The sequence below is a fragment of the Trichechus manatus genome, unplaced genomic scaffold (assembly GCF_000243295.1).
Source record: "Trichechus manatus latirostris isolate Lorelei unplaced genomic scaffold, TriManLat1.0 scaffold00107, whole genome shotgun sequence".
NCBI lineage: Eukaryota > Metazoa > Chordata > Mammalia > Sirenia > Trichechidae > Trichechus > Trichechus manatus.
The window spans coordinates 6,574,133-6,590,497 of NW_004444043.1; the positions used below are offsets into that span (position 1 = coordinate 6,574,133).

General features: G+C 39.3%; 1 protein-coding gene across 2 annotated transcripts in view; it reads right to left on the reverse strand.

Annotated features, from left to right (window-relative positions):
- The window catches only part of RORB (RAR related orphan receptor B), a 200,042-nt gene that overhangs the window by 13,514 nt on the left and 170,163 nt on the right, over window positions 1-16,365 (reverse strand). For both annotated transcript variants that reach the window (XM_004383290.2, XM_023737747.1), the window contains exons 5-9: window positions 14,009-14,130; window positions 12,297-12,429; window positions 8,956-9,063; window positions 6,310-6,420; window positions 2,800-2,912 (exon numbers count right to left, since the gene is read on the reverse strand). In XM_004383290.2, coding sequence (XP_004383347.1) covers window positions 2,800-2,912; window positions 6,310-6,420; window positions 8,956-9,063; window positions 12,297-12,429; window positions 14,009-14,130 — 587 coding nt within the window. The remainder of the gene's footprint in view (window positions 1-2,799; window positions 2,913-6,309; window positions 6,421-8,955; window positions 9,064-12,296; window positions 12,430-14,008; window positions 14,131-16,365) is intronic.

A 16,365-nucleotide genomic window follows, 5' to 3' on the forward strand; every position in this document is an offset into this window, starting at 1 on the left:
GAAGATCAAAGATCACAGCCTTCAGTATGGATTACACCTCAAAATAAAGAAAACAAAAATCCTCACAACTGGACCAATAAGCAACATCATGATAAACGGAGAAAATAATGAAGTTGTCAAGGATTTCATTTTACTTGGATCCACAGTTAATGCCCATGAAAGCAACAGTCAAGAAATCAAACAATGTATTGAACTGAACAAATCTGCTGGAAAAGACCTCTTTAAAGTGTTAAAAAGCAAAGATATCATCTTGAGGACTAAGGCGTGCCTGACTCAAGCCATGGTATTTTCAATAGCCTGATATGCATGTGAAAGCTGGAGAATGAATAAGGAAGACCAAAGAAGAATTGATGCATTTGAATTATGGTGTTTGTGATGAATATTGAATATACCATGGACTGCCAGAAGAATGAACAAATCTGCCTTGGAAGAAGTACAGCCAGAATGCTCCTTAGAAGTGAAGATGCTGAGACCTCATCTCACGTACTTTGGACATGTTATCAAGAGGGACCAGTTCCTGGAGAAAGACATCATGCTTGGTAAAGCAGAGGGTCATCAAAAAAGAGGAAGACCCCGAATGAGTAGGACTGACACAGAAGCCGTAACAATGGGCTCAAACATAGCAAGGATTGTGAGGATGTCACAGCACTGGGCAGTGTTTCGTTCTGTTGCACACGGGTCACTACATGTTGGAACTGACCCAATGGCACCCAACACCAACAACAACATATCCCATTCGAATCTCATGACACAGCTGTACAAGAGCAACAAGTGGTAATCATTTATAAATGAGGAGACCAGCTGTTTTTGATAAGCAGACACTCCCTCCCTCCCAAGCAGAATAGGAACAATTTTTGTGTAATTCTGAATTTTATAAAGAGCTTAATTTTAGGGTGGTAAGTATCTTGACTAACATCTTGAGAAGAGCCCAGGTGCAGAAGCATCCTTTCACATTAGTTAAGTGAATGGATTGAAGCATATATGCTACTGGGGAACGACTGAAAACAATAAGAAACCCAAAACCCAAACCTGTTGCTGCATGAGTTAATTCCGACTCATGGGGACACCATGTGTTACACAGTAGAACTTCTCCATGAGGTCTTCTTGGCTGTTACCTTTATGGACGCAAATCACCAGACCTTTCTTCTGTGGCACTGCTGGGTGAGTTCAAACTGCCAACTGTTAGGTTAGTAGCTGAGGACAAACTGTTTGCACCACCCAACAACCTAAGAGGAACTGTAGAGTGCTCTCTCCTAACTGCAAGGTTAGAGGTTTGAGTCCACCCAGAGGTGCCATGGAAGAAAGGCCTGGCAATCTACTTCCAAAAAATCAGCCATTGAAAACTTTGTGGATTACAGTTATACTCTGACACACATGGGGTTGCCATGAGTCGGGAGTCGGCAACTGGGGAACTGTAGAGACCCATACATACATTCACAGTACTGTTCTTTCTGCCCGGTGAATCTGAAAGCATTTTGAAGTTTTGCTCTTGACTGGGAGGAAACTGAGGTGCAGAGATCAGCTGATTTGTGCTTGACCACATAGAGAATACGTGAAAAGTTACACCAAAGAGAACCCACTCTACAGTGTGGAAATGTTCTTCCTAGTGATGCGTTCATTTTAACAAAATGTTACCATAATGAAGCAGTATATTTAACTCACGGAAGTTTTTTATAGCAGTACTTTGTATGTAAAAGTAAAATTGGATGATGTCTCCAAATAGAGAGCCTCTACCTTCTCCCCACTTTTTTTAAAATAAAGAACTTCAAGGGCAGAGTGGGAGGGTTTTAATGATAAAAATACAAAGAGTAGGATTCCTATCATCTTGAACCAAGAATAAGCTCCATTTCCTAGTTTCTTACCCTCTTAAAAAATTCCAGATCTTAAGAAATCAAAGCTAGTTTAAGACCTAAAATAATTCTGGCCTTCTGAAAAATTCCAGTTTTTAAGAAATCAATGATAAGAACTAAAAAAAATGCTGAATATCAACCTTTAGAAAATGACTTCTTCCTTTTGTGATTATTTCACTTTGATAAACAACTTTTCTCTGTGCTCTTCTTTAAGATCATCATTCTGAATTAAATCCAATCAAGAAATTGATGGCATGCTGCCTGCATTTTGCCTCTGGAATAGTTCACCATTTTGAAAGAACTCTAGGGCTGGTCTTTTAAACTTATTTTTAGAAATCTTGCATGAAGACATTAGAGTTGAAGACAGATTTGCAAATTATTCCATCTAGTCTTCCACCCTAGATAGGACTCCCTTTTATAACATACCAGAGAGGAGACCACACAGTGTCTACTTGAATATGACCAGTGACAGGGAGCTCACTCCTTCACACAGTAGTCTATCCCTTTGTTCCACAATTCTCATCATTTGATAGTTCTTCCTTACTTTGAGTAAAAATCTACCCAGTCCTAACTTCTGCCCAGGTGTGATTCCTGAAGTAACACAAAGTCTTCTCTTTCTTCACATATGATTCTGAACACTTCTTTCCTTGTTTCCTGCTTCATTGGTTCAAGTTTTTCTTCTTCAGATGAAACACCCTCAGCTCTTTTCATATGTCTTCCTATGCCTTGAGATCAGATCTGTCAATATCATCCTTCTCTAGTCATCCTCCACTCAATTTATTACAATCTACTAGTCGCCTTTTAAAAATGTACACCCCAAAATTTATGCAGCTTTTGCTAACTTTCCAAAATTGCTCTTGCTGAGAAATTTCCCTTGCTTTATAACTAGGCCATTTCTGCTCACTGCTTTATCTTTCAGTGACAGTGGGTCTGTGATCTGAGGACCTACCTTTGCCAACGTTTCATCATCCAGGTGATTCTTTTGAATCACATGTTGAAGTGCAAAATAAATTTTTTCCTGAAGCTTCTGGACCTTCCTTGGTTCTATCAGCCAGGCTCGGTCTGACAAAGGAAAAGGAATGGATTAGAAGGGGAGGCAGCATAAGCTTTGCATTAGTTCATCTACAAATATAAATGCTGAGTTTTAGACCCATTTCGTATGATTAGTTCTAAATTGCTTCTAAAGGAAGCTTTGACAACACGCAAAACACTGACCCAGAAAATTAGGATGGAGTTAGACACGTAGGTTTAAACAAATTTCTTCATGTTTCTTATTGTCTATGGAAATTTATATCTCTTACTCTAGATATATGTCTAGGTTTCCTTTCAAAGTGGAAGCAAATGATTTGAATAAAATGAATTTCTTCACCTGTGAAGAATATTGATTATACAGGAATATTTTTGATAGTCAGGATCCCCCTTCCCTTTCTGAGCTTATTTTCTCACCAGATATGAAGCCAATGCTATCTTACAATTTATATAGCATTAATACAAATCATTTTCAAAACTTTACTCCGGAGGCCTATTTTTTCTATATTGGATTTTTAAATGGTGGATAGGGGAATTCCTTCCTTCCTTCTTCCCTCCCTCCCTTCCTCCCTTTCCCCCTCCCTCCTTCTTTCTCTACTTTCTTCTTGTCTTCCTAGAGGCTTTGTACACCATGGTGACAAAATGCAGCCCAACATCCATGCCTTAGGTCAGACCCCCAATGAAGAGACACCTAGAATCTCCAAATGCTGAACAAATACTCATGGAAAAGAACTTGGGCATGATCCTCCTGAACACAGTTCAGATCAGGTGAGAAACTCGATTCTGTAATCCTAGACAGGGCAAGGACAAGTCAAGCCAACAGGTAAGCAAACTCTTACGTAAGTGAGCACAAAAGCCTTCAGTGACAATTGTCAATCAGAATAAATTAAGTTTCCCTCCCTCTCCCTTCCCTAAGCTATCTGGAGCTGAATACACAGTGGCTATTATGGCAAGAACCTCAGGGAAGTTTGGGGCCTGGCACAAGATAGAACCTACAAAGGCTGGAAATCTGTCTTTCTTCTCTTTTTGAATATGGCACTAGGCCAGGGAGCCAAACAAGGTCTTTGGAGTTGCTGAAGCCTATGAGTGTGGGGCAGCTACCAGGATTGGAAGATCCCCCACTAGATCTAGCAGGCCAGATCTCATGCTTCCAAACACAGCATAATATGATGGCTGTAGCAAGTCCCTTCGAGAAGGAGCCTAAACATCTCACCTGATTTGTAACTCATAAAGAGAAGGCTTGCTTTCTTTCTGTGGCATCCCATCTTCACCGATCGTTCAGAGACCTCTAAGTTCTCTGGGTCTGAGTTATGATAAATCAGGTTTGATATATCATGTCTTAAATATTTGCTTCTAGGAATCTATTGACTTGCCATGAATGTACCCAAAGAAGAGCAGGCAGGAACCACAGTGAGCTACCTTCCTCATCCATAAACTCACAGGCTCAGCACTAGTCCTTTATTGAACCACACTCAATAGAAACAATCAAATGCAATGAGAAGATGGTGGGAGAAAAATTATTTGGCACGTGCTTGCTATCAGAAATACATATTTCTAGTTACTTCTTTGTGTTTACAAGCCTGGGAAACTTAAGGGTAAAAAGAAAAAAGAAGAAGGAAAGAAAAAAAAAAAAAAATGCCCAAAGAGACAGCTTGATCTTAGACAGAACCATAAAAGAAATTGTTAGTAATGACATTCTAAGTGATAACTAATTTCCATTTTTAATACAGTGATAAAAAAGGAAGCAAAAACAAAAACAAAAAACCTTATAAACTGTGAAGAATCACATTATGAATAATAAAGTCTAAGTGATAAAAAGTGTAGAGACTGGGATTACTGGTAGAAATGGCTAGAATAACATGTCACTGAAAAATAAGGTATAAGAAAAGAGATCTAGTCTCTAGAGACTAATGAGTTACAGAAGGAATGAGCTTCTTGACCATAAGAATTAGGTAGGAATATGTCTTTCTTTCATACATAGAGTTGTGAATGACATTACTATTCACCGACCCCAAATCTAACTGAACAGACAACGGAGTTAATGACTCTTGAATTCTCTTTCTGGTTGAACAGTGAGCCACGTTTTTATCAGGATTCTACACATAGCAAGCTGGCATGTACTTTAAAAAATATTTCAATTTCTACAGTTTTGTTTGACCCATAAACATTATCACACCTTAATTTCTTTGAAAAGGTATTGGTATTTTATGCCATAAGGTCTTTGGGTGATGTAAAGAGTTTGTGTTGGATTACTACCCTAAAGGGGAGTGGTTTGAACCCAGCCCTCAGCACAGTGGAAGAAAGGCCCGGTAATTTGCTTCTGTAAAGATTACAGCCCAGAAAGCCCTACAGAGCAGTTCTACTCTGACACACGTGGGGTCGACATGAGCTGGAACTGACTTGAGGGTAATGGGTTTGTTTTTTAATAAACATTGTCACGCCTTAATTTCTTTGAAAAGGTTTTTGGTATTTATGCCATTTTAGAGCTAGAAAAGGTCTTAGTTATTATTTTACAGATGAGGAAACCAAGGCTCCAAGAGGTCATGTGCTGAAGGTCACACAGATCAATGGTAACAGAGCTGATACAAGAAATGTCTACTTCCAAGTCTTAGATCCTTCCTCTTCCATCAGGCCGTCTTTAGTAGGAGCCATTCTCCCCTCTGTTGTCTTCACTTTTTAAAGCTCCTAATCTTAGGTGGCACAATCAGTTAAGTGCTCAACTACTAGCCAAAAGGTTAGTGGTTTGAACCCACCCCAGAGGTGCCTCAGAAGACAGGCCTGGTGATCTGCTTCTGAAAGGTCACAGCCTTGAAAACCCTATGGAGCAGTTCTACTCTGCACACAGGGTGTTCCATGAGTTGGAATTGACTCCATGGCAATTAACAACAATAATCACAATTTTGCTAAAAGAAGAGGCACTGTCATTTGCCTGAGACAAGCACAGTAACACTAATTTGGGTAGAAAAGCCAACAAAAGAAGTATTTAAAGAGGAGAAAATATATCTTTTCTTTATTTTAGTTCCTATGCTGGATCTTTCATTTGGGTATATTTCTACTAAGCCTCATTCTATTTACATTTTTTTCTATGTCCTTTACCCTTAAAGTTAAAATAGAACTTAACTGTAACTTAGGGCACTATCTGTTTCCATTTATCTGTTAAGGAACAACTTCTACTTCTCTGAATCTGGAATGATCCCTACCACATGCTCAACTCTTACTTTTGGGACAAAATTGGTCATAGCAATTAATTTGAAGCTACTTTCCTTTGCATTATCCAAAATACCATAAGATTGCTAAAGAAAAATTTGGTTCTTTTAAAGTTTCTCCTGAACACATTGGCTTAGGTCAGTGTAGCTAATATCGAAGATAGTGAAACAGGTTTTTTTTTTTTTTTTTAAAAGGAAAAAAGGTAAGGGTCAGATCTCCCTACCTGGAGATATCAGAACAGCAGATGAGAACAAAGCAATCTCCTCCTCGGTCAGCTGCAAGGAACATAAATTCTTTGCAAAGTCAAATGCTTCATTCACTAGGTCATCAGAACCTATAAAGAAAGAAAGAAACTTAAATGAAAATTCTTAAATGGAATGGGGCAGCACTAAGAAACTTCGCATAATCAAGAAGTTATTCGAGGTTTTGCATACTAAACAACTAGAACGAATACTTCTAAGTTTCTATACATAAAAAAAGAGTCCCTGGGTTGTGCAGATGGTTTCCATCTGGTGCTAACTGAAAGGCTGGCAGTTCAAGTCCACCTAGAGGTTCCTCAGAAGAAAGGTCTGGCAATGTACTTCTGAAAAATAAGCCATTAAAAACACTGTGGAGCACAGTTCTACTCTGACACACATGGGGTTGCCATGAGTTGGAATGACTCAATGGCAACTGTTTTTTTTTTTTTGGTATACATAAAAAGTGATTTGAAAGTAATTATCCTGTAACCGGTTGCCCATCAAATCAATTCCGACTCATAGTGGCCCTATAGGACAGAGCAGAACTGTCCACAGGGCTTCCAAGGCTGCAATCTTTACAGAAGCAGATTGCCACATCTTTTTCCCACAAAGTGGCTGGTGGAATCGAACCACCAACCTTTTCGGTTAGCAGCTGAGCACTTAACAACTGTGCCACGACAGCTTCTTGACAATAATTATAGAGTGAAGAAATTGGACAACATCTTGACCAGCTAATCAAAATTAACATTACCACTGAGAAACAAATGGACATAGTATACCTCCCAGTGTAATTTCTGACTGGGAATGCATAACCTCAATCTTAACTCTATAAATTTGAAGTTATTTCCAACTAAAAAAAAAAACTTAAAAAGTGATCTGGGGGATCCTTTGGAATACAGCTATCATTCACAGAAAATCTAAAATATTACATAAAAGGGCGAGGGCTGTCAGTCTTAGTGGCACTGAACCTAGCAACGTTGGGTGTCTAGGTGCTCCACACCAAGCTGTTTAGAAACTTCTTACAGAATGGAGATGGGGTACTTTTCAATTTGATAACTTCCCTGGAAATTTGATTGAGGTACTAGGGCTTGTTTATTTTTATGTTCTAACAAATGACTTGCAGGTAAGTTGCTTAGTCATGGTGCACTTTGGTAAAATCATGCTTCACCCCTACACTGATCCCTGGTAAATGTTTATTTTATGAAGCTGGAAATATACCGAAGTTGCTTGCCAAGCCTTTTCCTCTTTTCTTGAAAATCTATCCTTGGAGATGGCATGGATGTGTATCAGCTGCAGAAAGGAAACATCGCCAGCCCCGATGGACTTGGGGTTGGCTACTGTATCAACCAACAGAACAATAGGTGAAAGGGCAGTGGCCTTCTTTGGCGTCTGTGGGCAGGATATAGAACAAATGGCACTATCGATCGGCAGAACCTTTCCTGGCATCAGGCCATCTTTGCTAGTGTTCTCCTTATCCGTGTGCCGGCACTGATGACTGGGTGGCAATGATATACAAGACTTCCAAATGCACAAGGAATCTTGCCCTTCATCAAGAATGATCTGTAAATCATTTTGGCCGGGTCAGTGCCGACTCTATCTGTACCGCAGAACTTCATGAATTACCAGGGGAAAAGTCATTACCCTCCTGCAATGAGCCCCTCATTTAATTAAGCACTGTAACTAGTGATTAGTAATTCACAGAAGGAACTCAAGAGGTCACCCATGGACCACCAGTGGTCTACATAATATACTTTGTAAAGCAATAAACTAGAAGGTAAAAGAAAAGTTGATTCTACAAAAATGACCTATCCTAGCTCTTTTAGAAGCAATTTTCATTTATTTCTGAATGAGGCCTGGGGGTCAAAATGAGTCAGGATCGACTCAATGGCAACTAACAACAATGACAATAACAGTCTCAATAGGTTCCATGCATCTCTTCTGTCTTTCATATTAGGAGACACAATTGTAAGATTAGGAGAGTTAAAAGAAACACTGCAGGCTGATGTAATCCAATCTTACTGAATAATGAGATACTAGTTCACATGGGAGCCCTGGTGCTGCAGTGGTTAAGAGCTGGGCTTCTAACTAAAAGGTCGGCAGTTCAAATCCACCAATCACTCCTTGGAAACCCTATGGGACAGTACTACTCTGTCTTACAGGGTCGCTATGAGTTGGAATTGGAGCCTGGTGGCACAGTGGTTAAGAGATATGGCAGCTAACCAAAAGGTCAGCAGTTAGAATCCACCAGCCACTCCTCGAAAACCCTATGGGGCAGTTCTACTCTGTCCTACAGGGTCGCTATGGGTCGGAATCGACTCAATGGCAATAGGGGGTGGGGAGTTCACATGAGGAGTCCCTGGTGGTGCAAGTGGTTAAGCACTCAACTACAAACCTAAAGGTTGGAGGTGCCTCAGAAGAAAGGCCTGGCGAAATGGTTACAGCCTTGAAAGCCTTATGGAGTACAGTTCTACTTTGCCACATATGGGGTCGCCATGAGTCAGAATTGATTCTACGCCAACTTTTTTTTTTAGTTCACAAGAAAGAATCAAGGCATTTCATTTATCTTTGCTGATCTAAGTGGAGAAACTGATGTTAGCTCATAAAACAGTCACCATCAAAAGGAAACTTACCTAAGGCTTTGAACATCTGCATTCCTCCATATTTCCCTTCAAACAGAACAGTGTTGTTTAGTGGGTTGAAGGCACGGCACATTCTCACTAAAACGACTTCCAAGCAACCTAGGAGTAAAAACCAAAATAAAAAAAACTTTATACAGCATAAAGAGGTTATTACAGCACACAGGTCAAGAGATTTTGGGAACTTTAAAATACACACACATACAGAAACTCCTCAAGATTCTTTCCCAGGTAAAAAATAACTATATTAGAAATAAAGCCCCCTGGATGCTTATTTGAGGAATTAAAAATAAGATAACGTTTCAAAGGTGGCTACTGCAGAGACAAGATATAACATTTATTTTAGAAGCAAATCTTTCTATTTTTTGACTAATATTAAAATGAGTATCAATTCCTGAATACGCAATTGATGATAAATGGCCCAAAAAGAAATGCTGTAGCAGGGCAAGTCTAGCTTGTTAACTTTTGAAGAAGTTTTTCTGTTGGGAAAATTTGTTCTCGGCTTCAACTGTCACGTGGAGTTTTTAACATAGTCCATGCATATCTCAGCACACGGTGACTTAGGGTAGAGACTTTTTCAGTGTGTTTCTTGGGGCACCGTTTGCATGTGATGCTCTTTGAAATGAGAATTTCTTGGTCAAACATGTTTTGGTAAAACCTCTCTCCAGAGAGTTATAATCAACATTTGCAGAGCAAAGGCTCTGCCAAGTCCTGGCATGAAGGAGCTTGTTCAACCTTGATGAATTTAGCATTTCTCCGAGTTGGCTGTAAATGAAGGCAGGAACCTTGTCTGAATCCATGGGCAGTTGTGGATATTTTGTTCACTCTTGTATCTCCAGGATGTAGAAAGTTCCTGGCACATCCCCCCCACTGCCGTCGAGTCAATTCTGACTCAGCAACCCTAGAGGACAGAGTAGAACTGCCCCGTAGGGTTTCCAAGGAGAGGCTGGTGGATTCGAACTGCTGACCTTTTGGTTAACAGTGAGGCTCTTAACTACTGCGTCACCAGGCTCTTCCTGGCACATAGTAGGTGCTAAAAAGTATTTATTGAATGGAGTAGTTTACTGCCTTTGTTTTTCTCTCATAGCATTCATTGACATTCTGCAGGATTACTGTTGCCAGAATCAGAAACCACAAATGTGCATGAGAGCATCAAACATCATCCTGATGATTTGGCCATATCTTTGGTGTCTTTATTATATCATCACTTTATATTTATGTCTGTGTTTTATTTTCTTTGCTCTGCTGATTTCTCTTTGCTTTCCCAAGGGTAGATTATCTAGCACAGGGGCTTACACATAGGAGGAGATTTGTAATATTAACTGAAGCAATGCATTTCTGACACAAAAAGTAATAGGTATCATTTATTGAGTTTTGATATTGTGCCTATTGAGTATCTACACTGTGCCAGGCAGTCTCCTAGTCACCTTACGTTTATCATACTTGCTCCCCGCAATAACCATTTCAGGTAAGTTTTATTGGCCCCATTTTACAGGTGAGTTACAAGAAGCTTAAAGAGGTTAAGTGTCTTGCATTTTACACCAGAGTCAATATTTTTACAGTAGGCAGACATGTTAAAGATCATATGACCAATGGTTCCAGGGACTGGTTATATCTGAGACAGTAGGAAATGCATGGAATTGGCCTTTCCCTCCAGGAGATTCTGATTCCACAGGCCATAAGCTCCTCTGGTGCTGCTGATGCAATTTCAAATTTGGAAATCATTGTTTCTAGCCCGCCTCCTTATTTTATGAATGAGGAACCTGCCACCTAGAGAGATGAAGTGATTAGCTCAAAATTACGTAACAAATGTGACAGATTTTATTTTTCAAAGATGGCCACAAAAATATCTCCCATCTCACATGCTTTTTTTTTTTTTTTTCCAGAACCTTGCCACTCCCTATCAAGAAGTGGAATCTATGTCCTCCAACCCTTGAACTCAAGTGGGCCTTCATGACTGCCTTGACTAAGAGAGTATGGTAGAGGTAACATTGTGGTTTCTGAGGCTAAGTCAGAAAAATGCTATGCACTTCTGCCTTATTCTCTTGGAATGCTAGCTCTTGGAAGCTAGCAACTATGCTGTGAGGAAGTCCAAGCAGTCTGTGCAGAGGATTACATGGACATGAACTGAGGCCCCCAGCCCAGAGCCTTGCCTGAACCCAAGCTGTCAACCAGTACAACTTGGCAGCCATGTGATTGAGCCAATCTGAAAACAGATACTCAGGCCCCCAGTTGAATTGCCTAAGCAGACACCATATGAAGCACAGATGAACCATCCCTGCTAGGTCCTGCCCAAATTGTAGATTTGAGAGCAAAATAAATGATTATTGTTGAATAAGTTTCGGGGCTAACTTTTTTTTTTTTAACACAATAACGGATAACTGATACATCAAGTTAGTGCTTGAGTCAAGGTTTACATTAATTTGCATCATCTGGTAAACAAGCAGCAGCAACGAAGAATTATCCCTATACTTGGACCAGGTTCAAATGCCCGTTTTGCCACCTAATGGCTTTGAAAAACTGAATAGGACCCTTCACTTTTATGAATCTTTGCCTTTTTCTCTATAAGATGGAAATTAAGATACCAATCTCACAACATTAAATGAGATGCCATGGGTAAACATAAACATATAAATGCATTTTATTATACATATAAAAGTATGTTATTATTATTACCACAGCCCAGGACTGCTAAGATGAACATTAACGCTACAGTGGTTCTTATTCTCTATTTTGAAAGGGGCTTAAGAAAGACTAGTAAATTTTTCTTGTTTGGGTAAGACAATCTGCAAAGTCAGTCATATTGCAGACTTTCCTGAGCTACTTCTAAGTGGCTGTGTGTTTGCCAGAGTATGTGTGAGAGAAGGGGGAGGGAAAGATTAGAGCACAGTGGAATTTCTCCTGTTGTATACTGGCTGCAGGCTATCATCATTAAAATGATTGGAAATGACCACAGAGGCAGAGCTCAGCTGTCCTGGATTTTTTTCTTTCCCCACAGAAGGCAAGTACTAGGTTTTAAAGCCAGCTCAGCAATTCAGCCACCTTGACACGCTAATTACTTGCACTGCCTGTCAAGCTGGGTATCTCGACCTCCGCAATTAATAGCTCCACTTCCAATAAGCAAAATTGTATTTGACTTCAAAGGAGAGCTGAATGAGTACCAGGGCATTTTTATTACTGAGAGCTTTCTTTGGGAGTTGGCTGACATCGTGGGTGGTAAAAATGTGCTGGATGTTGGAAGGAGGATTTTCTAGAACCAATAGAGAGCTAAGGCTCCATCGTATCCCGGTCTAAAATAGGTGTCCCCTCTCCCCCGTGCATCTTCACTTGTTCACCTGACTTCAGAAGTAGAATCTGATCATTTTGACAGAGTTCCATGAAGCCTGTTATCCGCTTAGCAAACTCCACCACGTATTGGATGGCGTGAGTGATCTGAATGGCACATTGCTGCCACAGTGCTTCCCTGGACTTGAAGAGAGAAAACACAGAATGTAAAAGGAGCCAAGAACTCCTTGGAGAGTCAACAAAATAGTCAGGGCTGCCTTACTGGAGCTTACCTGTCACTTGGGACTCAAGGGGGGAAGATACTTGATTCCTTTAAAAGAGGTAGGCAATATTTTCTAAGATATTGTTTCGATCTATTTGAACTTTGATAACACCACAATTATAAACGTACCAATGAGGCTACAATAATGGAAACGCTGAACATAGTAGGTAAAGATAGTTTCCTTTAGTTCCCCTTTTTACTGTTTTTTATCCTTTCCTTCTGCTCACTTCAACTCCGGCTCTTAGTTCATATGTGAAAACAAACTCTTTCATTGAGAAAGAGAGAATGAACTCAAAGACTCCTGTGCTGTCATCTTCAAGTGTACCTATTGAACACTAAACTTGGATCATTTTTCATGTTGTTTTTTTTTTCCCCAGAATTTATGGAGATTGTTTTTTGGTATGAAAAGGCTTTCAAGGAAAAGAACATCAAATCAAATCAAATCACTCTCTTAAGTAACACAGATTACCAGAAATATATTTTAGTCCTTGGGTTATTTTCTTTGGAATAAGAAGCCAAAATTCATGTGCGTTAATTCTGTTCTGACTCCTTATTTACATAAAAGTAGTAAGATTTCATTGTTCCAGTAAAGAAAAATCAGTATGGTATAATTATATATTTAGATATACATACGTTTATATATTTTATTAACATTTCATCTACTTGGTAGATATCGTAATCGAGACACTCAGTATCAGAGTAAAGTCCTGTGAATAGTGAACAACAAAAACAAATTCCTTCCCCTAATAACTTTTCTAATGGACACGAAGAAATACATAATCAACAAAATAATAGTAACAATAATAATAATAATGTAAGATGAATTGTCCCCTTTTTTCTTAGGTCTTTTTTTACCACATAGGGCAAGAAAAAAAAAGATTTAGAATGCTTGGTTCCATATCTTTGTTGTATAAATTTGTGACTCTTATTATCGCTCTGATTACTCAATTACTCCTGCTCCTTGCCTGACCTTAAGAAGCAGATGTCCCAAAATCATCTCATGGATGTATAGACTCTTGGGTCACTCAAAAATGGCAGTGGTTTTCAACTGGGGTGGTTCTGCCTTCCAGGGAATATTTAACAATGTCTGAAGGCATTTTTGGTCATCACAACTGTGTGTGACGGGCAGGAACTGATTACCCAGTAAGCAAGTTACGTAGGGGCTTCATTGTGCTTATTTACGAATCTGTAGTGCACAATTTCAACTGGTTTTCACCACATAAAAGAATCCCAGGTGAAACTGTGCACTATAGATTAGTAAGTAAACACAATTAAGCTGGTGCGTACCTTGCTTACTGCAAGCCAGCGCATACCGTGCTTACTGTTTAATCCGCCCCTAGTGAGGGGAGTGCTACTGGCATCTAGGGATGTTGCTAAACATCCCACGATGCACAGAACAGCCTCCTACAACAAAGAATCATCCAGCCCCAAATGTCAATAATGCCACTACTGAGAAACAGAATGATCACAGAAAAGCGCCCCCGCACTGTCTGAGAGTACCTTGCTTTGATACGCTTTAATTTCTTCATAGGTGTGGGTCTGCCATGCCAGCTGGTGCAGCTCCTCCATGGTGTATTGACATGTCTCCAGATGGGACTTAATGATGTTCTGTGCAATTCGATCTATGAGAAAGAATATCGATTCAAGGGTAGGTAAATAAATCACTCTTCTCAAAGAAACCTGCTTCTAACGGGTTTACTATAGGAATGCCTTTTGGAGATAAAGTGACTTTAACACCACTATTTATCTTAAAGTCTCCAGAGAAACTATTTATTGTCTTTTTGTCAATTTTCAGTCTTTTAACCAAATTTACGGCCTTTTCGCCCCCTCGTTCTGATCACAACTTGCAAGTTGTAAAGTGTTCAGATAACTATCTTTTTTTTTTTTAAAGAAATAAATATGAAATTATAATCTCTCCTGTTTTTTGATCTAAAGTCCACTAACATTCTTAACATTTATAATCCAAATACTTTAAAATCATTAGAGCATAATTGTTTATCTCAGAAAGGGGAGATTAAGACATAAGCTTGTAGTAAAAAAGGGAGGATTAAACAAGAAAGTATAAAAAAGTTATCTATAGAGGAGGGTGGGAATAGAATAGAGGGACAGGGATTGAAGTTAGACTTCTCTGACAACTCTATTTTAGTAGATTTGACTTTTGAACCATGTAAATATTTTACATAATAATAAAATTAAATTTAAAAATCCCCTCCCCCCCAAAATTCCAAAATATTTAGAAGAAAAGTAAAACTAATGGATTTAGTATGTTTTCAGTTAGGTTTTACATTGAAAGAAACAGAAACTATTCTGTCTTCCAACACCCTGTATGAGAAATACAACCTAAGAAAAAGAGAATTCAAAAACAATATTAAAAAGTTTTCCATCATCATATTGTTTTTATCTTCAGACTGTCCCACGTGTATTGTGAGATACAGGAGATGCGTGCTTACCATATTTGACACAAATAACGTGTGCATTATACGTTTTTTTGCAAACTGAACACACTCCAATGTATTCTCTTCATAAGCGTCCTATACCAATATTTTTTTTAATGTGTTGTTGACTTAAATTTCAATTTTTTTTATTTTCAATGGATTTAATGTTACCAGGATAAAACTGATCTCATGGAAACTTCACTTAAAGTAGATATTTTCCTGAACCAAGTGCAGCTAATGGTGAACTGAACCACTTGTGATGGAAATGGGACATCATGTTGAAACCAAAGAGTATGAATGCACGAAGAGCTAGAAATTAGTAAGAAATGATCCTAGGCCTAAAAATACAAGACGTTATTTATATTTTATTGCTTTCATAAATCTTAAACTGAAACATAATTTTTTATAGTCAATGTCTTTGAAATCAACCAAAGTCATCAAAAGAAATTGTGTTTTCACCTTAAAACAGGCCATTTTAGTTTATTCATTACCATCATCAGTGGTTCTCATTCTGAGAGGCCACTCCTTTTCATGAATTTAGAAATCCAGGTGAAACCTGCCTTGAAATCTGGGATTCCTCTTTCATCTGCCAGAAGCTTCACTTCAATCTGAATTTCGATAGAGAGCTTGATTTTGTTCCCTTTGAGAAACAGTCCACTCTTTCACGTCATTCTCCAACTTCCGCCATTTCGATTTGGGCCCACAATGTTGGCGGGTAGAAACCCCAGGTTCTGCTCAGCACGACTAGTCTCAGCCAATAAACGGAAGACTGAGGTGTGAGAGTAGAAAGCCGCCTTCATTTCGTTTTGTAAGGAAAGGAAACAGTTGGGGCTGCTGCAGCCAAGGCTGCTCAGCGAGGGCGAGGGGGAAGGTTACTTTTAAGGGGTAAACAAGCAGGACGTTCATACAAACTACATCAGCAACATTCTTAATCACACTATGCAGGTGCAATTGGGTTTATATATAACTTCATGCATCGTGTGTTCAGAAAATGGCAGTTAAACTCAACCCAGAGGTTGGGAAGTTACTATGTATGAGGTCGAAAAAGCTACCCTGAATATCAAGATGGCACCGAAAACGGTTTCTGCCAATTTCCTCTAGTTTTGGGGCAGCAGTTAAGGAGAGAGGAACCAGGATTTTAATGTAAAGCTACGGGGCATGCCAAACAAGCTGCTTGAAGCAGTGGAATTTTCCACGGCCTGGGGACCTCTGTCTTAATGACATGCGCGTTTTTGCAGATTCATTTCTCCAGCTCCTTTTTCTCCTTCTCCATTCATGAATGGACAACTCTACAACCTCAAACTCTCTCGCTGCCACTCTGTTGCTTTTTTCCTTCCGCCCTCGCGACAACTTTCAGTTTGAAGTCGGTGGTGTGGGACTTGTGTTTAATTCCTGCCATGATCCGAAAGTGTTCTAAGATTT